At 45.1% G+C, this 26,914-nt stretch overlaps 1 protein-coding gene across 2 annotated transcripts in view; it reads right to left on the minus strand.

Annotated features, from left to right (window-relative positions):
• INCENP (inner centromere protein) overlaps positions 1–26,914 on the minus strand; it is an 88,380-nt gene that overhangs the window by 25,586 nt on the left and 35,880 nt on the right. The window contains exons 11-16 of one of the 2 annotated variants that reach the window (XM_069223216.1): positions 25,684–25,695; positions 25,015–25,124; positions 24,753–24,873; positions 24,417–24,539; positions 14,067–14,272; positions 13,748–13,877 (exon numbers count right to left, since the gene is read on the minus strand). In XM_069223216.1, the coding sequence (XP_069079317.1) occupies positions 13,748–13,877; positions 14,067–14,272; positions 24,417–24,539; positions 24,753–24,873; positions 25,015–25,124; positions 25,684–25,695 (702 nt within the window). The remainder of the gene's footprint in view (positions 1–13,747; positions 13,878–14,066; positions 14,273–24,416; positions 24,540–24,752; positions 24,874–25,014; positions 25,125–25,683; positions 25,696–26,914) is intronic. The other variant, XM_069223217.1, reaches the window with a different exon arrangement.

A 26,914-nucleotide genomic window follows, 5' to 3' on the forward strand; every position in this document is an offset into this window, starting at 1 on the left:
GGAGTGTGGGTAAGAGATCAATACAATATATAGACATAGCCTAAAATAATGTTCTAGATAAGGGAAGGCAGGTATGCAGATTAAAATACTGAACTATACTTAAATATGGATATAAAAATCTAATGAGTAGAGGCTCACCTTAATGGAACAGAGGACGTAACACTGCCTGTCCTACAGCTGCATCACCATGGTGCACCAATTCCAAGCAGTAGTGCTGCAAGAATGTGTGGGTGCATTTCCACGTTGCAGCATGGCAAATCTTCTCTAATGGCATTCCTGCAAACAGAGCAGTCGAAGTGGACACTATCCTTGTTAAGTGAGCTCTGGCTGCACGTTGGTGTAGGAAAGTGCCATCTTTCCAGCATAGTTACCCCCACTTTTTACCTGATGTCACTGTGCTTGGACTGTAGTTCACTGGGATCCTGCTAATCAGGACTCCAGTGTCTGTGCGTTCTCCTCTAAATGTGGTTACTGGTAAACTGTTTACGCCCACAATTAGCATACTGGTGCACCTACGTAGGACCCTGGTATATGGTATGTAGGTACCCAGGGCATTGGTACACCAGGGGTCCCCCATGGGCTGCACTCATTGTGCCACACTTGGGTTTTGGGGAAGGAGGGGGGGGTGAGGGGGTTGCGGAAGCAAACTGTCTGCAGGTCTGCCATTGCAGCCTGTGTGAAAAGGTGCATATCCCTTTTCACCACAGATAAGGATTGCCATATATCCTGGTCATTGCATGTTGACACTAAGTCACCCTTCTGGTAGGTCTTTCAGCTCAAGGGCAGGGTGCATGTCCCCAAGTATGAGTACCCCTGCATGAACACGGTGCCCCTACAGACCCCAATTCCTGGACTGAAAGAGCGGGACAGCAATCTTAAGGTGTGTAGTGGACACTAGTCAACAGGAGTGGTTCAACTACATAATGGCTTCTCCAAACCTAGGCATGTTTGGTATCAAACATGCTGAAATAATGCAAATGCACCGATTCCAGTGCTAGTTGCATGATTCAATGGGGGTTTCTTCGAGGATCTCCCAGTTCTGCCTGTGCAGCCTTACGGGGGTCTAGGTGCCAGCCACTCTGCTGCTGACCCCAGGCACTATTCTGCCGTCCTGCTGGCGAATCTGGCTCAGGCTGAAGAGGCAGAACAAAGGATTTCCTGCAAGGGAGAGATATGGCCACCTCCCCTGTATTAGGTGTCTGAGGGGTGGGGGTGGCCTCTGGGCGCTACCAGACTGTTTTGAAGGGCACATTTGGTGCCCTCCTTGCATAATCCAGTTTTCACCAGTTCAGGAACTCCTAGTTCCCGCTCTGGCGCGAAACTGCACAAACGACAGGGGAGTGACTTTCTGCCTTCTTCCTCCTATTTCTTTTTTTTTTTTAGGGCCGTATTATTGTCTCTGCGCACTTTACCACTGCTAATCAGAGCAGAAATGCAAATATTCCCTATAAAAATTGTACTGTTGATTGGTTTATCCATGTTTGGCATATCCGATTTACTGGTAAGTCCCTAGTAAAGTGCATTAGAGGTGCCCAGGGCTTGTAAATCAAATGCTACTAGTGGGCCTGCAGCACTGGTTGTGCCACCCACATTAGTAGCCCTGTAAATGTGGCTCAGACCTGCCACTGCAGTGCGTGTGTGCAGTTTTAAACTGCCAATTTGACTTGGCAAGTGTACCCACTTGCCTCGTCCAAACCTTTCCTTTTTATACATGTAAGGCACCCCTAAGGTAGGCCCTAGGTAGCCCCATGGGTAGGGTGCAGTGTATGTTAAGAGGTGGGACATGTACAAGTGTTTTACATGTCCTGACAGTCAAATACTGCCAAACTCTGGTTTCACTGTTGCACGGCCGATCTCCCTCATAGGTTAAAATAACTTTAAAGTGCAGATTCCCTTTGAGGGCAGATAGAAATGTGGAGTTTAGGGTCTCTGAACTCACAATTGAAAAATACACCTTTTAGTAAAGTTGGGTTTTAGATTGTGAGTTTGAAAATGCCACTTTTCGAAAGTAGCCATTTTCTTGCCTAAACCATTCTGTGACTGCCTGATTGTGGATTCCCGATCTGGGTTAGTTTGACTGTGGGGCTGTTGTGAATTCCCTCTAGACAGAGACACAAAGGGGTCTGGGGTGTAGCCTGCATATCCTGATGGACCATCTGAGCTAGGGTGGAGGGAGGAGTGGTCACTTACACCTCAAAGGACTGTGCCTGCCCTCACACAATGCAGTCTCCAACCACCTGGGGCCTGGCCTGGCCTAGGAAGGATCTTGCAAACACTTGAGACTTTGCTTTGAAGTTTGCCAATTTCAAAGGCAGAACGGGGTATAAGAAGAGGACCCAAAACCCCAGAATTTAAGAATATTTCTGGAATCAAGAGGAACCTCTGCCAAGGAGAAGAGCTGGATGAGTGCTGCTCCTTTGCTGTGTTGCTTTGCTAGGTTGGCCTGCAGTTTGTTTCTGCCTTAAAGAGAGCAAAGGGTGAACTTTTCCGCGTGTCCTATTTGAGAAAGTTCTCCAAGGGCTTGAAGTAGAGCTTGCCTCCTGTTGGAAGTCTCAGGGACACCAAAGGCTTCAGTTTCCTCGACCTGCAGCACTGGGAACTGTGCGTTTTTTGCTGTTCAAGAGCAGAAACCTAGACGACACCAAGGACGGTGACATGCCGACACAGCAAGGAGCAGCTTTGCACTGCAACCCTGGTCTCGCCAACATCGGAAGACTTCACCGAGCTGCTGCTCGCACCGCAACCCGTGGGCCTCGCACTACAGCATTGCCTGCTCACGCCGCTCCTGCTGACAGCGGCACCTGCACCGTGGCCTGTGGGCACTGCTTGTGAGGTACACAAAGAACCATCCCACACCAGACCCAGTCCACCGACGGCATCGACTCCAGTGTTGTCACCAGGCATCCCTTCCTGTACTGTGGCTTGTGAACACTGCTCGTGAGGGTCACAAAGCACAGTCCCGCATGGATGGCTTGGGCCTACCGACGACAGTGCTGCAGCAATGACGTCGCTGCTGCCTGCACCGTGACCTGGTGACACTGCATGTCACACTGCCCTGCTTCACAGCGCAGCCCTGGTCTCACTGACGTCGTTGGGCTCCGTCACCAAGCAGCTGCCTGCACTGACCTGCGGGCACCGCACGTCGCATCGTCCCACTTCACACCACAGCCCAGACGCAATCTACGCCAGCACTCCGGATTTCATCAGCCCGACGACTCCTGCACAGACTCCGGAGCCAACACTGCAACACCACTCTCTGGAGCTCACCGCGAGGATCACAACACTCTGCAATTCCAAAGGTACTGTTTCCGGGTCTTCCAGACACCATAGCTGGCCTGCGAAGCTACGGCTGGCCTGAACAGTTGGTTTTGATGATCACGACACCATGATAGCCCCAGGTGGAGCTACTGACTTGAAGGAACTGTATTTTGTGATTAAATCTTGTAGAATTAATATATTTATTCCTGTATGGTGGATCATATTTGGTCTTGTTTTATATAGATAAATAAATATTGGCTATTTTTCTAAAACTGGTGTGGTGTCCTTTTGTAGTGTTTTCACTGTGTTACTGTGTGTTATGTGCAAATGCTTTACACATTGCTTCTGAGCTAAGCCTGACTGCTCATGCAAAGCTATCAAGGGGGTGAGCAGGGGTTAACCAAGTGGTTAGCTTCCTTTTCCTGACTAGTGGGAGGGTCCCTGCTTGGACAGGGTGCAAACCGACTGCCAACTTGAGACCCCATTTCTAATGAAGACTCTCCAAGAAACTCTGCAGGACATTTGCTCCTGGCCTCTGGAACCGCTGCTGGTCTGCTTTGGAACCGAAACACGCCTGCTTCTGGTGGGAAGGCTCCCATCGCTTCTCCGGATCCTGCAAGAATTCTGCAACATCCAAGGCTGTGCATCCTCTAGGGTCACAAGTACTATTTGCACATGGAAGCACGAAGGAATCTACCTTGGAGTGAAGGAATCACTCCCCTGCATCTGCATGCACCTCAAGACAGTGTTGACCAGCTGCTGGGGTCTGTTCCAAGAACATCAAAAGGATCTGCTTCACAGGTGGCGAGTCTGTCTGCCGCCGGGCCCCGCTTGTCTTCTGACAGACTTGGGGGACTGTGGGCCCCTGCTGCTGCCATTGCACTGGAACCCACCCTGTGCACTACAACTGATGCACTTGCCAAGGCTCATTGACTCTTCCTCCAAAAGATCAGGTGCCAAGAAGCCCTGGCCTCCAGCACTTTACAACTCAAAGATCAACCCCTATCCCGCAACTCCTGGTTTTTTTTTTGGGCTGCGGAGGCCTCCCTGTTTCCATCGCGGGGGAGAGGAGATGGAAAGGGGGGGGATGAAGGGGGGGTCATTAATGGGGGCTCTACTTCCTGCGTGCTGAGGGCCACCCCCAATCCCCATCAATGGTAGAGTCTACTGGACCTTGCTGGTAACCAAAACTCTTAAAAAAACCTCTTAAGAGCCAGTGCGGTTGGTGACCTAGGTGGACACTGGCCCTCCTGCAATCAGATGACCGTTAAGGGACAGCTTGTAGGCGACTCCTTGGACCCCATATAGCTTGACTTCTTCCTCCACTGACTTGCAGGAAGAAAATTAGTTACTTACCTGTAACTGTAGTTCTCCAGTATTGGAATCTTTCATAGATTCACATGCTTGAATCATTCCCCGTCGTCGAGATGGGAGCCTCCGGTACAATTACACAAGTAATGATGAAACATATGAACACAAGGTCCTTAGGGAGAGGGATAGAGATATTATCCGATGAGGCGGGTGGGTCGCGTGTGAATCTATGAAAGATTCCAATACTGGAGAACTACAGTTACAGGTAAGTAACTAATTTTCTTACTCCAGTATTGGAACTTTCATAGATTCACATGCTTGAATCAGTAACGAGCAGTACTTACGCACATTGGAATATTACAGCTATGTACGTCACAAAACGTATATATGGAAAAAGTCACTTACCCAGTGTACATCTGTTTGTGGCATTAGCCGCTGCAGATTCACATGCTGTGCACATCCTGCCATCTAGTGTTGGGCTCTGTGTGTTACAAGTTGTTTTTCTTCGAAGAAGTCTTTTCGAGTCACGAGATAGAGGGACTACTCCCATTTCGGCTCCATTGCGCATGGGCGTCGACTCCATCTTAGATTGTTTTCCCCGCAGAGGGTGAGGTAGGAGTTGTGTATTATAGTAATAGTGCCCATGCAATGGAGTGAATACGTATGTACATAATGTAGTTTAAAGTAATATATTTACAAATGTTCAAGATCAACTTCTAAACGGCTACAGGCTCCCGGGGAGGCGGGTGGGTGCATGTGAATCTGCAGCGACTAATGCCACGAACAGATGTACACTGGGTAAGTGACATTTTCCGTTCGATGGCATGTGTAGCTGCAGATTCCCCTTTCTGTGCATAGACTAGTAAGCAGTTATCTCCCCAAAAGCGGTGGTTCAGCCTGTAGGAGTTGAAGTAGTTTGAAACAATGTTCGTAGTACTGCTTGACCTACTGTGCCTTGTTGTGCCGTTAACACATCCACACAGTAGTGTTTGGTAAATGTATGAGGCGTAGACCATGTAGCTGCCTTACATATTTCGGTCACTGGAATATTTCCTAGAAAGGCCATGGTAGCACCTTTCTTTCTAGTTGAGTGTGCCTTTGGTGTAATAGGCAGTTCTCTTTTTGCTTTAAGATAACAGGTTTGAATGCACTTAACTATCCATCTAGCAATGCCTTGTTTAGAAATTGGATTTCCTGTATGAGGTTTTTGGAAAGCAATAAATAATTGTTTTGTTTTTTGAATTAGTTTTGTTCTGTCAATGTAGTACATTAACGCTCTTTTGATGTATGTATGTAGTGCTCTTTCAGCTACAGAATCTGGCTGTGGAAAGAACACTGGTAGTTCTACTGTTTGGTTCAAGTGGAACGGTGATATTACTTTTGGTAAGAATTTAGGATTTGTTCGTAAGACTACTTTATGCCTGTGTATCTGAATAAATGGTTCTTGTATGGTAAAAGCTTGTATCTCACTTACTCTTCTTAGAGATGTGATAGCAATTAGGAATGCAATCTTCCATGTTAAGTACTGCATTTCACATGAGTGCATAGGTTTGAAGGGTGGACCCATGAGACGAGTTAAGACAATGTTGAGGTTCCACGAAGGAACTGGTGGTGTTCTTGGTGGTATAATTCTCTTTAGGCCTTCCATAAATGCTTTAAAGACTGTTATCCTAAATAATGAAGTTGAGTGCGTAAATTGCAGATAAGCTGAAGTTGCTGTAAGATGTATTTTAATGGATGAAAAAGCTAGCTTTGACTTTTGCAAATGTAGTAAGTAGCTTACAATGTCTTTAGCAGATGCGTGTAATGGCTGGATTTGATTATTGTGGCAATAAACAAATCTTTTCCACTTATTTGCATAGCAATGTCTAGTGGTTGGTTTCCTAGCTTGTTTTATGACCTCCATACATTCCTGTGTAAGGTCTAAATGTCCGAATTCTAAGATTTCAGGAGCCAAATTGCTAGATTCAGAGATGCTGGATTTGGGTGTCTGATCTGTTTGTGTTGAGTTAACAGATCTGGTTTGTTTGGTAGTTTGACATGAGGCACTACTGAGAGTGCTAGTAGTGTTGTGTACCAAGGTTGTCTTGCCCAAGTTGGTGCTATTAGTATGAGTTTGAGTTTGCTTTGACTCAATTTGTTTACTAGATATGGAAGGAGTGGGAGAGGGGGAAAAGCGTATGCAAATATCCCTGACCAACTCATCCATAACGCATTGCCCTGAGACTGATCTTGTGGGTATCTGGATGCAAAGTTTTGGCATTTTGCGTTTTCTTTTGTTGCAAATAGGTCTATTTGTGGTGTTCCTCATCTTTGGAAGTAAGTGTTTAGCATTTCGGGGTGAATCTCCCATTCGTGGATCTGTTGATGATCCCGAGAAAGATTGTCTGCTAACTGATTCTGAATCCCTGGAATAAACTGCTATTAGGCGAATGTGGTTGTGACTCGCCCAATACCATATTTTTTGTGCTAGAAGACACAACTGAGTTGAGTGTGTTCCTCCTTGTTTGTTGAGATAATACATTGTTGTCATGTTGTGTGTTTTGACAAGGATGTGTTTTGGGCTTATTATGGGTTGAAATGCTTTTAGCGCTAGAAATACTGGCAGTAGTTCTAAGTGATTTATGTGAAGTTGTCTTTGCTGAGTGTCCCATGGTCTCTGGATGCGGTGTTGATTGAGATGAGCTCCCCATCCTATCCTGGAGGCATCCGTAGTTATTACGTATTGAGGCACTGGGTCTTGGAAAGGCCGCCCTTGGTTTAAGTTTATGTTGTTCCACCATAGAAGCGAGGTGTATGTTTGGAGGTCTATCAACACTAGATCTAGAAGTTGACCCTGTGCCTGTGACCATTGTGTTGCTAGACACTGTTGTAAGGGCGGCATGTACAATCTGGCATTTGGGACAATGGCTATGCATGAGGACATCATGCCTAGTAGTTTCATTACCATCTTAACCTGTATTCTTTGTTCTGGATACATGACCTGTATTACCTTGTGAAAAGCTTGTACCCTTTGTGGACTTGGAGTGGCAACCCCTTTTGTTGTGTTGATTGTTGCCCCTAAGTATTGCTGTGTTTGGCACGGCTGAATGTGAGACTTTGTGTAGTTGATTGAGAAACCTAGTTTTTGGAGTGTCTTGATAACATACATTGTGTGTTGTGAACACCTTTTTTGCGTGTTGGTTTTGATTAGCCAATCGTCTAGGCATGGGAACACGTGTATTTGCTGTCTTCTGATATGCGCAGCTAACACTGCCAGGCATTTTGTAAAAACTCTTGGCGCAGTTGTTATCCCAAATGGCAACACCTTGAATTGGTAATGTACCCCTTGGAATACAAACCTTAGGTACTTTCTGTGTGAAGGATGTATCGGTATATGGAAGTATGCATCCTTTAGGTCTAGTGTTGTCATGTAGTCTTGCGGTTTGAACAATGGGATTACATCCTGTTATGTCACCATGTGAAAGTGATCTGATTTGATGTAGGTGTTTAACGTTCTGAGATCTAATATAGGTCTTAGAGTTTTGTCCTTTTTGGGTATGAGAAAGTACTGAGAGTAAACTCCTGTTCCTTTCTGATGAACTGGTACTAATTGTATTGCTTCTTTTTGTAACAACGCTTGTACTTCCAGTTGTAGAAGGTCTGTGTGTTGTTTTGACATTGTGTGTTTTTGGTGGGACATTTGGAGGGAAATTGAGAAAATCTATGCAATAACCATGCTGGATAATTGCTAATACCCAAGTATCTGTTGTTATTTCCTCCCATTGTTTGTAGAACTTGGTTAGTCTCCCCCCCCCCACAGGTGCTACGTGTTGGGGATTTGTGACGTGTAAGTCACTGTTTGTTTTGTGGATGTAAGGAAATGCCTCCTTGGCATGGTTACCCCCTGACCTTTTGCCTTTGCTGATGCTATGTTTTGAATTGAAAGTGTGCTGAGGCCTGCTAACCAGGCCCCAGCACCAGTGTTCTTTCCCTAACCTGTACTTCTGTTTTCACAATTGGCACACCCTGGCATCCAGGTAAGTCCCTTGTAACTGGTACCAAGGGCCCTGATGCCAGGGAAGGTCTCTAAGGGTTGCAGCATATCTTATGCCACCCTGGGGACCCCTCACTCAGCACAGACACACTGCTTGCCAGCTTGTGTGTGCTGCTGAGGACAAAATGAGTAAGTCGACATGGCACTCCCCTCAGGGTGCCATGCCAACCTCACACTGCCTATGCAGTATAGATAAGTCACCCCTCTAGCAGGCCTTACAGCCCTAAGGCAGGGTGCACTATACCATAGGTGAGGGCACCAGTGCATGAGCACTGTGCCCCTACAGTGTCTAAGCAAAACCTTAGACATTGTAAGTGCAGGGTAGCCATAAGAGTATATGGTCTGGGAGTCGGTCAAAAACGAACTCCACAGCACCATAATGGCTACACTGAAAACTGGGAAGTTTGGTATCAAACTTCTCAGCACAATAAATGCACACTGATGCCAGTGTACATTTTATTGTAAAATACACCCCAGAGGGCACCTTAGAGGTGCCCCCCGAAACCTTAACCGACTACCTGTGTAGGCTGACTGGTTCCAGCAGCCTGCCACAACCGAGACATGTTGCTGGCCACATGGGGAGAGTGCCTTTGTCACTCTGTGGCTAGTGACAAAGCCTGCACTGGGTGGAGATGCTATCACCTCCCCCTTGCAGGAGCTGTAACACCTGGCGGTGAGCCTCAAAGGCTCACCCCCTTTGTTCCAGCACCACAGGGCACTCCAGCTAGTGGAGTTGCCCGCCCCCCCTCCGGCCACGGCCCCACTTTTGGCGGCAAGGCCGGAGGAGATAATGAGAAAAACAAGGAGGAGTCACTGACCAGTCAGGACAGCCCCTAAGGCAACCTGAGCTGAAGTGACTGACTTTTAGGAATCCTCCATCTTGCAGATAGAGGATCCCCCAATAGGTATAGGAATGTGACCCCCTCCCGTTGGGAGGAGGCACAAAGGGTGTAGCCACCCTCAGGGCTAGTAGCCATTGGCTACTGCCCTCCCTGACCTAAACACACCCCTACAACCTGTATTTAGGGGCTCCCCTGAACCTAGGAAATCAGATTCCTGCAACTTAAGAAGAGGACTGCTGAGCTGAAAAACCCTGCAGAGAAGACGGAGACACCAACTGCTTTGGCTCCAGCCCTACCGGCCTGTCTCCCCACTTCTAAAGACACTGCTCCAGCGACGCTTTCCCCAGGGACCAGCGACCTCTGAATCCTCAGAGGACTGCCCTGCATCTAGAAGGACCAAGAACTCCCGAGGACAGCGGCTCTGTTCACCAAAGACTGCAACTCTGAAACAAAGAAGCAACTTTGAAACAACTTGCGTTTCCCGCCGGAAGTGTGAGACTTGGCACTCTGCACCCGACGCCCCTGGCTCAACGTGGAGAACAAACACTTCAGGGAGGACTCCCCGGCGACTACGAGACCGTGAGTAGCCAGAGTTGACCCCCCTGAGCCCCCACAGTGACGCCTGCAGAGGGAATCCCAAGGCTCCCTCTGACCGTGACTGCCTGCTTCAAAGACCCGACGCCTGGTAAAGACACTGCACCCGCAGCCCCCAGGACCTGAAGGATCCGACCTCCAGTGCAGTAGCGACCCCCAGGTGGCCCTCTCCCTTGCCCAGGTGGTGGCTACCCCGAGGAGCCCTCCCCCCTTTGCCTGCATCGCTGAATAGACCCCTTGGTCTCCCATTGATTTCAATTGAAAACCTGACGCTTGTTTGCACACTGCACCCGGCCGGCGCCGTGCCGCTGAGGGTGAACTTCCTGTGTGGACTTGTGTCTCCCCCCCCCCGCGGTGCCCTACAAAACCCCCCAGGTCTTCCCTCCGAAGACATGGGTACTTACCTGCTGGCAGACTGGAACCGGGGCACCCCCTTCTCCATTGAAGCCTATGCGTTTTGGGCACCACTTTGACCTCTGCACCGGACCGGCCCTGAGCTGCTGGTGTGGTAAATTTGGGGTTGCTCTGAACCCCCAACGGTGGGCTACCTTGGACCCAAACTTGAACCCCGTAGGTGGTTTACTTACCTGCACTCCCCCCAGGAACTGTTGAAAATTGCACTGTGTCTAGTTTTAAAATAGCTATATGTGAAAACTGTATATGCTATTTTGCTAAATTCAAAGTTCCTAAAGTACCTACCTGCAATACCTTTCATTTGAAGTATTACATGTAAATCTTGAACCTGTGGTTCTTAAAATAAACTAAGAAAATATTGTTTTCTATACAAAAACCTATTGGCCTGGAATTGTCTCCGAGTGTGTGTTCCTCATTTATTGCCTGTATGTACAACAAATGCTTAACACTACTCCTTTGATAAGCCTACTGCCCGACCACACTACCACAAAATGGAGCATCAGAATTCTCTTTTTGCCACTATCTTACCTCTAAGGGGAACCCTTGGACTCTGTGCATACTATTCCTTACTTTTAAATATAGTGCAAACAGAGCCAACTTCCTACAGTGACCATCCAAAATGACTGCTTGTGTAAGAATTTGTTCAGTTTTCTTAAGTCCAGGACTCCATTTCACAGTTTTCTTTTGCATCAGGAAGAATCAGGAGTAGAAGGCTATGGCCTTTTGTGAAAACTGAACTCTTGATTGCTCCCTTTGCAAGCATGGTGAAGGATTTTTTTCTCAGTAAGTCAAGTTTGGGAAGGAGTTGGAGTGAAGGTTGAATAATCTACTCGACCCAATTAATGTACTTGACCCGGAAGGCCTCAAATTGTGTGATCCTAGGCAAATATTGTATTTTACAGAATCGCCTTTTTCTTCATTTTCACACGAGTGCACCTTCAAACATGTGAATTCAGCACATTTCGGCTGTTAAAAAAAATAAAAAAATCCTTTTGCTTGAATAAATACACTAAAACGTTTGCTCCATATATAATACATATAGCCCACATGAAGGGTACACATGATCCATGACTTGCCTCTTAGGTAGCGCGCTCTCATTTACAGACAGTAAGTTTTCAAGAAATGTTCAAAAACCTTCCCACTAACTCGCAGCTTTAATGATTAATACACTATATAGTTTTATCTGTGAAAATTGTGTTTCATAGAACATTTATCATTTACACATCACCAAGTAAAGTACAAAAACGGTCTTTCAAAGCTACAGAAATATATTTTGAAAGGTTTGTAAAGTTGACTTGGTTATATAAGTATTGTGTGTTAGGAAAAACCGGATACCAACAGCCTTTCATTCCACACAGGACACACAGTTCACCTTACAAAATCCTGGAACTCTACAGTCACAAGAAAAAGTAATTGAATTGCAGGAAGACAAGCTAACTTTTGACCTCTGTCTCTGAACAGAGTAAATGTGGCAAGAATAAGATTTAAAGGCATCTTAATTGCTAATTCAGTTTCTGACTGACCAGAACACCAGTTTGCTGTCAACTTGCTGGAAGGGGTTAGTAGGTTCTAAAAATAGTTCGACCTGATAAAATACGACTCACCATAGCAAAGTGTGGAGTAGATTTTTCAAGCTCTGTACAAACGGTCTCTACTCTGGAAGAGGTGGTATCGACGATGGCCTTGTTTAGTACAGGCTGCTGCAGGTGGCAGACGGTACTGCTGCTAATCAGCTGGCCTGTAATTAGTTTAAATGGGCTGAAGCTGCTCAGGACGTTAAGGTCCTATATACATAGAAAAACCTCTTCCACGAACTCCCCGAAAGGGCAGCTTCCTATACTGCAGGGTACTGAGGGATCTAGCAGTATCAGTACCCAGCTTCACCTCTAGCAGCACATCAGTGTGCTTTCCAAAAAAGTGGCTCACTGTCGCAGGCCATATCCAAAACGGTCGACTGGACCTCCGTCCTGAAAGTTGTCTATTTCAGCCATCCTTGGCGCCTGAGGACTGCTGCTTCAGCCAGTTGATGAAAGCCTTTTTGAGCGAAGTCCAGTGTGCAATCTATTACATCAGAGGAAGTGTGTTCTGCCTCTTGTAGGATCTTTGCTGCTTCCGCTTGGTCATCAGGGATAAGGTCTATGAGGTTGCTAATGTCAGAACACATCTGCCTATCGTAGCAACCAAGGAGGGCCCAGAGAGTTTGCTGCCCCTACTACGATGGCAGACATGAGAGAAAACTTCTGGCCTACATAATCCACACTTCAGCCCTCTCTGTCTTGTGGTGTAGAGATGGGAGCGGAAGTCTTTTTGGAGCAACGCTGCGCAGCTTGTGATATTACAGATTCTGGTTTCAGAGGACATGTAAGGCAAGCAGGAGAATTTTCCGGGTCCTTGTATTTCTTATCTAGCCAAGGCGGCACTGCAGCCCCAGTAGCCGGGTTCTTCATTATCTTCATCCCCTCCTTCCAGGTGTAATGAATAATGGGGATAACCCAAACTGATATCCTTGTCTGTTCCTTAAAACCATAAAGGAAACAGCCTGCTTGATGGAAGTTAAGAGGTGTGAAATCGTGTTGCCGCTCTGTTCATTAAATCAAGGCATAGATCCATATGGCTGAGTCGGTAGTGCAAAGAAATCTTCTCCAAGCATCAGTTCACCCCCGCCTCATTATAAAAGAGGATGGAAACCCCTGGTGTATATCAATTTCTCAAATATGCTAAACTACAATGACCAAACTATCAAAAGTAAAGAGCTCTACCTTACACCTCAAGGTTGCAATCAGTAGAGGCAAGTGGTCTTGAAATGTCTCCCAGAATTCCAAAGCTCAAAAAGGCAGACCTGGGCCCGCCTCGATTCGGACAAAAGTGATAAGGGTGTTAATTCCGATGTTTTGGGGTGGTGGTGGGGGAGGGGGTTGTTGAAAAGATGCTTAGAGAAGATTTCTTTGCACTACCGACTCAGCCATATGGATCTACGCCTTTGAGTTTACTTTTTAAAAAGTTCTACAAAGGGAAATGCCATTTGCAAGGTATATTCTATGCGCACTTCCATAGCATAAATTTAGCTGTCTCCACATACTGAAATTCAATTCCTGTAGCCAGACTAACTCTAGACTCCTGTGTAGTCCCTTAGTGTCACTTGAAAGCCCTCTGAAACAGCTCAAATCCATACTGAGCACTGTATACATAATACAGTAAGAATCAAAATTGTACAAACATTAGATAGTTGAACAGCTACATAGAGCACACCATTGCTTCAGCAGGCTGCCCAATTGGACTGTGAAAGTCTCACCTTTTTCTTGCGTTCTTCAACCTCCTTCCAGAGCCTCTCCTTTTCCTGAGCAGCAGCCTCCTCACGAGCTGCTCTCTCCTGCTCTCTCTGTAGCTGAAGGGTCCTTTCCTTCTCCTGACGCTCACGTTCCCTAGAGACCAAATAAAATAAAGTCCAACATGTCCGTTAGAAGAGTAGGAAGGAGAAGATATGGTTGGGAAAATTTCAGCTTTATATTTACTGCTTAGCCTGATATCTATACAGTAAAGTCCTAGAGGCCTACCAGTGTGTACAAGAGGTGATCAGGCAGTGAGCATGCTGGTAATAATGTCCCTCTTACTTTTCTGCCTGCATTCGCTCAAGCTCTTTCTGGCGTTCCAAGTCTTTTTCAGCAGCCAGCTGCTGTTCTCGCTGTCGCTCTCGCTCCTGCTCTGCCTGCCTTTGCTCTGCCAGCTTCTTGGCCTCTGCAATCTTTTTAGCCCGTTCTTGATCTTCCTCCTCGCGCTTTTTTTGCATCAGTTCCTGGTGCTTGCGCTCCTCTTCTTCCTGTCATGAAGGAGGAAATGTTGTGCATCCTTAGTAAGCATAGTTTTACTTCCCATGAGCCCTTGCATGCTACTGGTACTAGAAACTAAAATGTTACTTGCCTGATAACTATATGTAGTTCTGAGAAATTGGGTTTTTGGGTTAACAATTATACTCTAGCAATAACCACAATCCTTGTCAGGGTAAACAACAAAAGTCACTAAACTAACCAGTATTTAATCCTCTGGTAGTACGGCACATAAGTTGTCAGGCCTAATGCAGAGGCAATGTGTGAAGTACATATGCAGCACACACATAGTAATAAAGTGAAAACACAAGAGAGATCCAACAGCAATTTAGAAACCTAGTGTAAAACCTAATAAAGGAAATAGGACCATAAAGAAAAATCCAATCAGAAGAACCAGAAAAAATGCAATTTTAAAGGTGTAATTAAAAATAGGACCAAGAAGCAGAAAGCAAAACTGTAGGTATCTGGTCAAGCCAGAACAGGGCAGGGTCACAAGTTCAGGGCAGCCACAACTGAGTGTGGGCCGGATACAGACACTTTGCAAATCCAGCAGAAAAAGTGGAATTCTCAATGTGCAGGGCACAGAGTTCAAACTTTAAGATTTCACAGGAGACGCTCAACTACTGCCAGCCAAGTGTCTACGATTTGGGGAGGCACCACATGATCAGAAACTCACTCCATTAGAGGTCAGCAGGGCTTGGGCAGGTCAAGCTGCAGTTGGGAAGGTGTAGGGAGGCCTCTGGATCTTGTGCCCATGTAACTCAGACACAGCCAATGGCCAACTGTCCGTGGAGTTGCTCCAGTAGACCTGGGTTCAAGGAGATAGTCCCCTCTCTGAACAGAAAGGTAGTCCTCTGGTAGCAGCAGGGCAATCATCTGAAGAACATAACAGGCTCAAGCAGCAGGGCAATTCTCTGGAGTAGAATGCAGTCCTTCTGTAGTCTTCCACAGGTCACGGAGTGTCAGGAAGATTTGGTCTGGGTGTCCAATATTTATACCGTGTGCCAGCTTTGAAGTAGGAGAAACTTCTAGAAGCCTGACCACATCTGCTTCTTAAATTTCCTTCTCCCTGCCCTGGTCACACAAGGCTAGTGTGAAGTTGTGTGTGCTGAGGCTGCTCCTTTAAAGTGCAAGTGTGGTAGGTGACAGCACAGCCCCTCCCATCAGGTCAGTATTGTCCATCCTACCAACACTTTTTAAAAACCATAAACCCTACCCTATGGGCTGTTTGAGGTGTGCTCCAAAGTATTAAAAAGGAAGGTTTAGGCCAGACAAAAGGTTTATTTTGCCAAAGTCGAAATGGCAGTTTAAACTGCACACAGGCTGCAAGGGCAAGTCTGAGATGTTTAAAAAGACTACTTAAGTGGGTGGCACAATAAGTGCTGCAAGCCCACAAGTAGCATTCAATTTATAGGCCCTGGGTACAAGAAGTACCACTTCTTTAGTAGGGACTTAAGGAAAGGGGCCCACTTGGGTGTAAGCCAATTTTACCATGTTTAAAGGAAAGCACAAGCACGTTAGCACTGGTCATCGGTGGTAAAGTGTGCAGAATCCCAAAAGCCAACAAAAACTGGTTCAGAAAACAGGAGGTGTGAATACAAAACGTTTGGGGGCAACCCTGCAGAGGGGGCCAAGTAAAACGGTAGTGCTATAGATTTACATGCTCTACATATTTTTGCCATCTAGCATTCGATAACAACTGTAAGTTGTTTTTCAATCAATCATAATTTAGGACCCATTATTTGAGATCTGAGCTGCGATCACAAATCTGGCTCTGACTGAATACCACTGCCACACAAGCGATCACTAGGAGTACTTAATGACTGCCCGAATAATAAAGAACTAGCAGTGGCATTCAAACACTTACTACTGATATCTAGCTCCATCTTCAAATATTAATTTGTATTGCTTTACATCATCAACTTAGTCAACTCTAGACTACCCCAACTTTCACAGATGCCCCCTGGACTCTGAAATCACAAAACAACAATCCAAATCTTTGTATCATAGGACAAACACCTGGTTAAACAAACCTCCACTTTGCTGGGGCCCCTATTTCCTACCCAACAGTGAAGTAGCAGACTTCAAACAACTTGCCACCGGGCTCACACATTCTGGACACACTCAACCCCTGCCACATGATGGAAGTCACACTATATCAATATCAACCTTGTGGATCTTATCCCCAAGCAGGCTTTACCACAGATAAAGTTAACAGATCGCAAGAGAAACGTCATCACTTCTTTCAAGCAAAACGCACTGCTACTCTGCCTCTAGTCCCAGCAATGACATACAGCAATCCCACCAATGGCGGAGGCTCTCGATCCATTTGTTCTCAAAGAATTTATATGAGAAATACCACATTGCCAAAAACCGGCTAAATCAATCTCCATGCACATCTGGGTAAGAAAAAAAAAAAAAAGAAAAAAAAAGCACGACCTGAACTCCAGAAAGTTATTGGAAAAAAAAAAAAAAAAAATACACGCAGCCACAATGAGAGAAACAAAACCCAAACAATTATGCTATCCACAAATTAGCCGGTTTAAAGAACTCGCTACTCATCCCAAGTCAGATACAACTAAAGCGCTCTTCAAAATAGTCTTGATTTCAGCAACGTGGACTACAGCGAAATCTGCACCAACCTCTATCGGGAAGAAAAAAAAAAAAAAAAAAAAAAAAAAGGCACCTTTACTGGTAATTAGTTCATCAGTATGGGTATCTTTTATAGATTTACAGGTTGCATTCATTACCCGTTTTCAGGATAGGTTTTCTTGGCAAATCAGTGTTAACAGAGTGGTGTACCACCCATCTACTAAACATTTCTCAAACAGCCATACTACTTTAAACTGGTACACTGTGCAGCCTGAACTTCAGCCAATCGGGCACCAGGCCCCATCAATCTCCAGTGCTACTAATTGTGTGCTGCCTTCATGAGCGATCCAAAGTAATGGAGGTGAAATAACCTCTAGGTCAGACCTTGCCATGAGCAGCATCACTATATTAAGGATGTGTCTGGAGAAAAGCCTGGAAAGAACCACCCCAAGCCAGTTCTCCAGTTTGAAAGGTTTAAAATTGCCTGCCTACCAAATGTATATTAAAATGGGACCCAGGTATGCTCTGCGTCAAGCAACAAGAAGTCCACAAAGACGGGGCAACCATAAGCCAATATGTGGTCAGATTCCACCTATGACCTGGTAAGAAAATGATAAGAACAAGAACACATTGATTTTGGTGGAGATTTAAACTGTGCCAGAGTCACGCCACATCCGTTATCCCCTAGAGTTAGAGGGGACCTCCAAAATTCGGAGAGAAAGACAGCGAGTGCTCAGGGTTGACACAGCACCGGCCAAGGAAGGTGGAACCTAAAGACACTAAGTTGTCCCAGCTGTTGTATTTAACATTCAATTTCTAGGAAAACTCAGTCAGGATACAATGTTGTTTTAAGTGTGCTGCTTGGAAGTCTAGCCATACTTCTGCATCTTTAGGTGAGGGCTATCAAAAATATCACCTTTATAAGCAGGATCAGATGGACCTTCAACCAGCGTGGAAATCTTAGTTTTTTTTTTTTTACTTCTATAGCCTGTGACCGATAAATCCAAGGAAGACGCCCCACTCTTCCCTTGTAGGATTGCCATTGCTACTCTCTACATGTCAGTAACCTTTTTATAAAGAATTTGTTGGTCACTTCTTTGGCTCATGTCCTGATCAATGCATTAGACATTTATTAGGAGATATATATATCTCTATTTATATATATATTTTATTTATATTTTTCTCATGAAGCACCTCTTTTATATCAGATTCTAGATCCCATGCAGTGCCATAATGCAACAGCAGGGGTTGGGGGTAGGCTTGTGTGCAGTGTTTCACCAATATTTCTCCTGTACTCACCGCTAGCCATCCATAATCTATAAATTACATGCCTTTATTATACAAAATGCAGTGGTATAAACATTTTTGCAGTGAATTTATGGGATATACTTCATGGTTCCCATTGAAATACTGATGTCATCTTGACAGCACCAAAACTACTATGCAGAGCTGTTGTGTGGGCTACTAGGATGATGTAGCATGGAGGGCCAAATTATGTGACTAGGTTAAAATTAAAGAAAGCATGTGGCACATTAAATGGGAGTATTTTCATCCATTTTAGCTAGAAACATTTTGTGACATTTGCAAATCAAGGTGCAGTTTCTTTGCAGCAAATGCAATATATCTATAATTATGTGGGGTAGGCTGCCCAAAAAAAAAAAAAAAACACCCCTTAAAATACTCTGGCCCTCGCCGCCGATTTAGCCATTTATTAAAGGTAAATCTAAACATGCTAATTGTAAACAAAATCCACAGTTTGCTGCAAGTCAAAGCAAACAGCCCTTTCCCAGGATAACTACCCCTGAGTAAACAAGCAACAGTAAAAAACAAACCATATAAACTTACCATGCACGGCAGCAGTTTGTCTAAAAGCTATTAAGGAGGAGTCTTAACTGAGTAAGGAGGTCAAAGCCGACCTGCCTTCTATCAGTATGACAAAGGGCTGCATCTGGTTTTCTGTCGGTAACTTCGCTAGAAAAGGGAAGATGTCAAAGAGTTGCCCACGATACCTGTCAACCATAACATGCATTTACTATTTATAAACATCTGCTGATAGTGCATTGATTATTTTCCTCATAGTATCCCATCTACTTTCTTTGTCTGGTGGAGCACTGCACTGATGTGGTATTTATGTTCTGACGCACTTCCTCACAACGATGTCTAGAATTGGAGCTACTCTAATTGTTTTCTGGGATTTCATTTTAAAATCATAAAGAAAAAGTCTATTCTGCAGATGCATAAGATAGACTAAATGTATTAAATGCTCGCACCACCAAAGCATGATATTGTTAATAGTCCGGTGCAGAATCCGTCGGTGTAGGCTGTAACTGACAAATGACGTGTGCCTTGCTGGGTAGACATGTGACTCATCTTTGCTACGCACAACCTGGTAACTTTAGCTTCATCATCCTCTGAATCTCCAACAAAACCACCCTGTTGTGTTCACACTGGTGATAGCTTTACCTCCAGGTGTAATGTATTTGGTGCACTAGAAGCCCTCATTGTTGTAGGCATAGCTTGAACTTCTGCAACATTTGCTAGTTGAATGTGGTCAATATTTGGCATTTGTGGTGGACATATGTAAATGCTGTAACTACCCGCTGCATTGAAGAAAGCAAGTAATTTGGAACCCGGACCACTGGAGCACATGGAGCGTTTATGGCATGTTATACTAGATCATAACATGCACCACCTGGTGAAAAATTACAATCGGTGTATTTTGTAAACAGGTTTTTGAGATAAACAAATATGCAGTTGGCGTGCACTTGTAACATGCTGGCTACCTTCACCCTCTAATGAGAAGACTCATTCAATTTCCTCTTCATTGTTGTGTGAAACCTGATTTATGAACAGCACTGGTTCTAGCAACAAAAGCATTAGTGGGCCAACACAAATAATGGTGATAAATAACGGTGACACCAACATGGATTGAAATGGTAATCTTGTAGGGTTTGTGTAAGGAAATGCCTCCTTGGCATGGTTACCCCCTGACTTTTTGCCTTTGCTGATGCTATGTTTTGAATTGAAAGTGTGCTGAGGCCTGCTAACCAGGCCCCAGCACCAGTGTTCTTTCCCTAACCTGTACTTTTGTATCCACAATTGGCACACCCTGGCATCCAGGTAAGTCCCTTGTAACTGGTACCTCTGGTACCAAGGGCCCTGATGCCAGGGAAGGTCTCTAAGGGCTGCAGCATGTCTTATGCCACCCTGGAGACCCCTCACTCAGCACAGACACACTGCTTGCCAGCTTGTGTGTGCTGGTGAGAACAAAATGAGTAAGTCGACATGGCACTCCCCTCAGGGTGCCATGCCAGCCTCTCACTGCCTATGCCAGTATAGATAAGTCACCCCCTCTAGCAGGCCTTACAGCCCTAAGGCAGGGTGCACTATACCATAGGTGAGGGCACCAGTGCATGAGCACTGTGCCCCTACAGTGTCTAAGCCAAACCTTAGACATTGTAAGTGCAGGGTAGCCATAAGAGTATATGGTCAGGGAGTTTGTCAAACACGAACTCCACAGCACCATAATGGCTACACTAAAAACTGGGAAGTTTGGTATCAAACTTCTCAGCACAATAAATGCACACTGATGCCAGTGTACATTTTATTGTAAAATACACCCCAGAGGGCACCTTAGAGGTGCCCCCCTGAAACCTTAACCGACTATCTGTGTAGGCTGACTGGTTCCAGCAGCCTGTCACAGTAGAGACATGTTGCTGGGGCCCATGGGGAGAGTGCCTTTGTCACTCTGAGGCCAGTAACAAAGCCTGCACTGGGTGGAGATGCTAACACCTCCCCCAGGCAGGAGCTGTAACACCTGGCGGTGAGCCTCAAAGGCTCACCCCTTTGTTCCAGCACCGCAGGACACTCCAGCTAGTGGAGTTGCCCGCCCCCTCTGGCCACGGCCCCCACTTTTGGCGGCAAGGCCGGAGAAAATAATGAGAAAAACAAGGAGGAGGAGTCACAGGCCAGTCAGGACAGCCCCTAAGGTGTCCTGAGCTGAAGTGACTAACTTTTAGAAATCCTCCATCTTGCAGATGGAGGATTCCCCCAATAGGATTAGGGATGTGACCCCCTCCCCTTGGGAGGAGGCACAAAGAGGGTGTACTCACCCTCAGGGCTAGTAGCCATTGGCTACTAACCCCCCCAGACCTAAACACGCCCTTAAATTTAGTATTTAAGGGCTTCCCTGAACCTAAGAATTTAGATTCCTGAAACTACAAGAAGAAGAGGACTGCTGAGCTGAAAAACCCCTGCAGAGGAAGAACAGAAGACACCAACTGCTTTGGCCCCAGACTTACCGGCCTGTCTCCTGCCTTCCAAAGAAACCTGCTCCAGCGACGCTTTCCAAGGGACCAGCGACCTCTGAATCCTCTGAGGACTGCCCTGCTTCAAGAAAGACAAGAAATTCCCGAGGACAGCGGCACTGCTCCAAAAGAACTGCAACTTTGTTTCAAGGAGCAGATTTAAAGACCCCTGCAACTCCCCGCAAGAAGCGTGAGACTTGCAACACTGCACCCGGCGACCCCGACTCGACTGGTGGAGAACCAACACCTCAGGGAGGACCCTCCGGCGACTCAGAGACTGAGTAACTAAAGTTGTCCCCCCTGAGCCCCCACAGGGACGCCTGCAGAGGGAATCCCGAGGCTCCCCCTGACCGCGACTGTTTGAACTCCATTTCCCGACGGCTGGAAAAGACCCTGCACCCGCAGCCCCCAGCACCTGAAGGATCAGAACTTCTGTGCAGGAGTGACCCCCAGGAGGCCCTCTCCCTTGCCCAGGTGGTGGCTACCCAGAGGAGCCCCCCCCTTGCCTGCATCGCTGAAGAGACCCCTTGGTCTCCCATAGGAAACTATTGGAAACCCGACACGTGTTTACACACTGCACCCGGCCCCCCACGCGCTGCTGAGGGTGTACTTTTTGTGCTGACTCGTGTCCCCCCCCCCCCCCCCCCCCCCCCCCGGTGCACCCCCTTCTCCCCATTGAAGCCTATGTGTTTTGGGCACCTCTTTGACCCTTGCACCTGACCGGCCCTGAGCTGCTGGTGTGATAACTTTGGGGTTGCTCTGAACCCCCAACGGTGGGCTACCTTGGACCCAAAACTGAAACCTGTAAGTGACTTACTTACCTGTTAAAACTAACAATACTTTACCTCCCCCAGGAACTGTGAAAATTGCACTGTGTCCACTTTTAAAACAGCTATTTGTGTTTTATGACCAAAGTATATATGCTACTGTAATTATTCAAAGTTCCTAAAGTACTTACCTGCAATACCTTTCAAATGAGATATTACATGTAGAATTTGAACCTGTGGTTCTTAAAATAAACTAAGAAAATATATTTTTCTATAACAAAACCTATTGGCCTGGAATTGTCTTTTAGTGTGTGTTCCTCATTTATTGCCTGTGTGTATGTACAACAAATGCTTAACACTACTCCTTTGATAAGCCTACTGCTCGACCACACTACCACAAAATAGAGCATTAGTATTATCTCTTTTTTGCCACTATCTTACCTCTAAGGGGAACCCTTGGACTCTGTGCATGCTATTCCTTACTTTGAAATAGCACATACAGAGACAACTTTTGATTTTTTTTTGGCACAGACTGCTACTTCAGAGGTCTAAATGGGCATCAACGATTGCTAGACCAGTGGTTCAACCTTTTGACTTCTGTGGACCCCCACTTTATCAGTACTGGAACCCTGGAACTCCACTGAATCATTACGGGAATCCGGGAAACACCCCACTCCCTAATTAATCATTACTGAAAGCTGGGTCTGTTGAGATTATTACATTTTCTAAGCAATCAAGGACCCACCGAGGCAGCTTCGTGGACCCCCAGGGGTCCCTGGACCACAGGATGGGAACCACTGGCTTAGACACCTCCTTATTCATCATCCATTGTGACAAGATTTATTGTTAACATTTTCAACTGGACTTTCGTCTGTGGGCAATAGATCAGCCTTCCTATCTTTTTCCATTTTTTGTGTGGAAGTACTACCTTCTCCTTTGCAGGAAATCAACTGCAACCAGTATCTCAAATGTGTATTACTTGGCTGACCTGGAGTCTGAATTCTAAAGGCATGCCCAGTGGGTCACTATTTAAGTTTGCTCTTAGAATCATCTCTGCTGCCAGAAAGTTCAGTTGCTAATAGCTTCTTCTTGGAAGGAACAGGAATAGTTTGTGGAAATATATCCTCACTCAAAAGGGTGTCATCCTTCTGTTGACGTATTTTAAGATTTTTTTTGGGAACAGTAACACCAAAGTCCGATTTTTCTTTATGGTCATGGTCTAGGTAAAGGCAAGGTATGCATCTCCTTCACATCTGTTCATTTTCACACGCAGCACGCTTTTAGAGAAGCGACTGCCTTTTGCTGTCTTCAGAAATAAGTGAGTTGGTAGCACAAAAAAGTATATGGAATACAATGCTCCTGCAATTTGCAAAGCAAAATCATACATTTAATACAGGTTGATAGCACGGGTGATGTACGTGCCACAGAGTATAAAGTGCTTAATGCTTTATCCATGGATTTTTGTTGGGGGGGGGGGGGGGTATTTTTGGTCAGTAAAATGTACCTGGAGGAGCATGGAAACTTGGATCCATGCTCCACTGCAGGACATACAGGAGGCGGCGGTGACCAACAGGAAACGAGAGGACATCAGAGCCAAAAAATGGTAAGTAAAGTTAAGTTAAATAATGGGCAGGCTCCAAGCCAGATGCAAGCTTAAAAAGCATTGGCTGTACCAGTAAAACCTGTATATAGTACATTGATATAGACACCAACAGTACATGATTTTGAAAACATGCTAACTTAAACAATTGTATTTGCGCATGAATGAAGCATTAAGCTCTTCAATAACATACACTTGTGGCATATCCATCACCTGTGCTACACATGGAAAAAGGGGGGGGGGGGGAGGGGGCTGGGAGACAGTAAATGTGTAGACGATAGCTTAATGGTCAGAAAGCAATCAACTAAGTTACTCAGAAAGGCTGCAACATTGTCAGCTCAGGAACCAATATCCTAATGGACAATGACTGAGGAACAAATGATCAGCATGACACTGCTCTGTAGAGGACATCAATATGCCTTCCCAGGCCTGTTTGCAATATATTGTGTACTAAATACTCAGAATACTGGAGCCAAGCCAGCAAGCATAAATCCTCCTCAGTGCTGGGTTATCGGACACAGAAAGCCACCAGGTTTGTCCTAAATAAAACTTTTACCTTTCTCCTCACGTGCCGAAACCCCTCTCAAAGTAGATTGGTTATCAAAGAAGCACTTTTTTTTTTTAAAATCATAAGCAAACACCACCACCAATATATATATATTTTATTATATTATATCCCCCTCTAAACAGCTGCGTGTGGCTGTTTGAGCCATCAGATGCAAAACATGTAGCTGTGGAAGCAACCTACAGCCGCAACTTTTCCCCTCAAAAGGCTTTTAGTCAATAAAGCCTGTTGTCGTAGCAGCGTTTCTGGATGGAAGCTTTCCGAGCAGCATAACCCAAGCCTCAAAAATACATTTGTGCATGTTACCATTTGCTGAATTTTCTGCCGACGTGCCTCTTCATCCTGCCTGCGACGGACTTCCGCTTCTTCCATCTTCTTTGCAGTTAGTTTTTTCTTGGCTTTCTCTTCTGCTAACCGATCCTCTCGCACCTGGAATAAGAACAAGATCACACCCAAGAGAAGAGGGTCATTGACTCCAAAATCATATGCTTTTCTTCCCACCACTTAAGTTCTAAGCAAGTGTCAATAGAATTATATATATATATATATATATATATATATATAAATATATATATATATATATATATATAATAAAAAAAAAGCTGCCTTTTGACCACTTGTGCTGCTTCTATTCCGACTTGCCTTTTCACTCTTCTCATCAATCTGAGCAAATTTTTGCTCGATTTTCCTTTTTTTCTCCTCCCCAATCTGCTCCACACGCTCCCGTGCCTGCAGCACCTTGCGCTGGCGCTCTTCACGCCTCCTGAAAATGATGTAATAGTACACCATCAAGAAAGATTTCAGACAGAATGTAAAAGAGACACAAAAGGAAACTGACAGACGTTAGAAAAGTCAACTGTTACAAAACAAGAAAGTCTTTTGGCGACAGAAGTGATGGACTTACAGTTTAAGCTCTTCCAACTTTCTTTTCTTCTCCTCTTCCATTTTAAGCTTCCGCTGGATCTCGGCCTCTTGCTTCTTGCGCAGATTTTCCAACCTCTGCCGCTCCCTTTCCTGAGTTGGACCAAGAATAAAACATTAAAGGGGACTTCCCCGAAATACACAAACACCTCACCATACAGTGTGCAGAAGTATGAAACAGATTAACACTATCAAGAATAGTTAAACACATTGCACTCTAACGGTACCACTCACATTTTAAGTATAAACATGACCCATTTGGTTAGTTCCTCAAACCCAAAGGGAGAGCCCTCTCACCAACTTGAAACCCTGGCTCAGTGAGATTCCTAAATTATTCACCATCGCAATAAACCTGAGACACGCTACACCTGGTTTACAGAAACCTAAGTGTTCAGATGAGAAGTGAAGCATGCAGGGAACAGAGGTGCAAATGGGAGATGTTACAAGAATAGAAAAAGGAACATTTCAAGAGGGTGCCAATGTATATGTGCCAAAACTAAGGGGGTGCTTAGAGCAATACTTACATCACTCTGTGCAGGAATAAAGGGGAAAAAGCAGATTACTTAATCTACACAGCATGGTTCTAATCTCTACTACAGCTCCCTCACCGCCCATGGACCATAACACAGCAAAAAACAAGAATAATACTTACAACAAAATCGCTCTGTGCAAGAAAGAAAAAAAGAGAGGGGCGAAAAAAACAGGCAAATAATTACCAAGCCGGAGAGAAGCACATAATACACAACAATTTCTTCTACTCTGTACACAATTGTCTTCACTGTACCAAAATAGGCATAGGAAGGCAAACCAGAGCAAAAGATGCCATCTTCAAAACTGACTGTAGCAAGAAACAGAGCGAAGAAAAGTGACGGCTACAGCAACTAGAACATTATTTAACATTCTGGAACAGCAGCAAAGACTACATAATAGGGCAGTTAATATAAAGGTTGAAGCAGCAGACTGCCCTTGTAATTAGGCATTCACTCTAAGCAGGAGCAATCGAATTGGTGAGAAGTGTTTGCGAGAGGATTTTTGCTTTAGTACTTTTGCCCACATCTGAAATGTAAAGCGCTGGGAAGTCGCCTAAATCTCATACAACATTTGTAGGTCTTTCCGGGACAGTAACCTATCGGCTTTGTAACCATGTTAGAAGGGACCGAGAGTTCCTGACCCTAGCTTCTGACCGAAAAATACAATAAAGTGATGGATTGAAATGCTTGAATTAATGTCACTCAGTGGTAATTACCGAAGCCCCATCTAATCTGAAGGGGCATGGGGGACCGAGAAAAAAAAAAAAGGTTAAGCAACTGAAATGCGGTACGAGTAATTAATTATCAGTGGCTGAAATGAAAGTATTTTATCCCTCAATTTTTGTATTCTTCAAATTCAGACTTTAAGGTGGTGCTACCAGTTCACCTCATTTGAAATCCAAAGCAAATTTTCTACAGCTGGGGACCACAGAGAGCAAAATAAAGAGATTAACACTCGACTTAGCATTCACCATCAGCAGGTAGCAAAAACCAAAATGTCAACTTGCAGTGCATGAAGAAAAGTTACTTTCCTGCAACTCTGGTTCAAAGGAGTAAACATTTCATAAGCTTTGAATTACTCTCCAGAATACTAAAAATATTCTGGAAAGCACTACATATAGCAGGTAAATGAGATGGAGAACAACTTCTTTAGAAATGAAGAAAAATGAAATGGAACCTCGTGGTGGCAGAGTGTAGAAAAGAAGATTGTAGTGTAGTTGTGAGACCTTAGCATGTAAATGTCAATCTCTAGTGGGCACAGTGTAGCCAAACCTTTAACTCAGTCCTGAGCAGCTGTGAGAGCAGTCAAACCTAGTCAAAAGGAACAAGTGTAAAGCATTTTGAAGCACCAAA

The sequence above is a fragment of the Pleurodeles waltl genome, chromosome 3_1, assembly GCF_031143425.1.
Source record: "Pleurodeles waltl isolate 20211129_DDA chromosome 3_1, aPleWal1.hap1.20221129, whole genome shotgun sequence".
Classification (NCBI taxonomy): Eukaryota; Metazoa; Chordata; class Amphibia; order Caudata; family Salamandridae; genus Pleurodeles; species Pleurodeles waltl.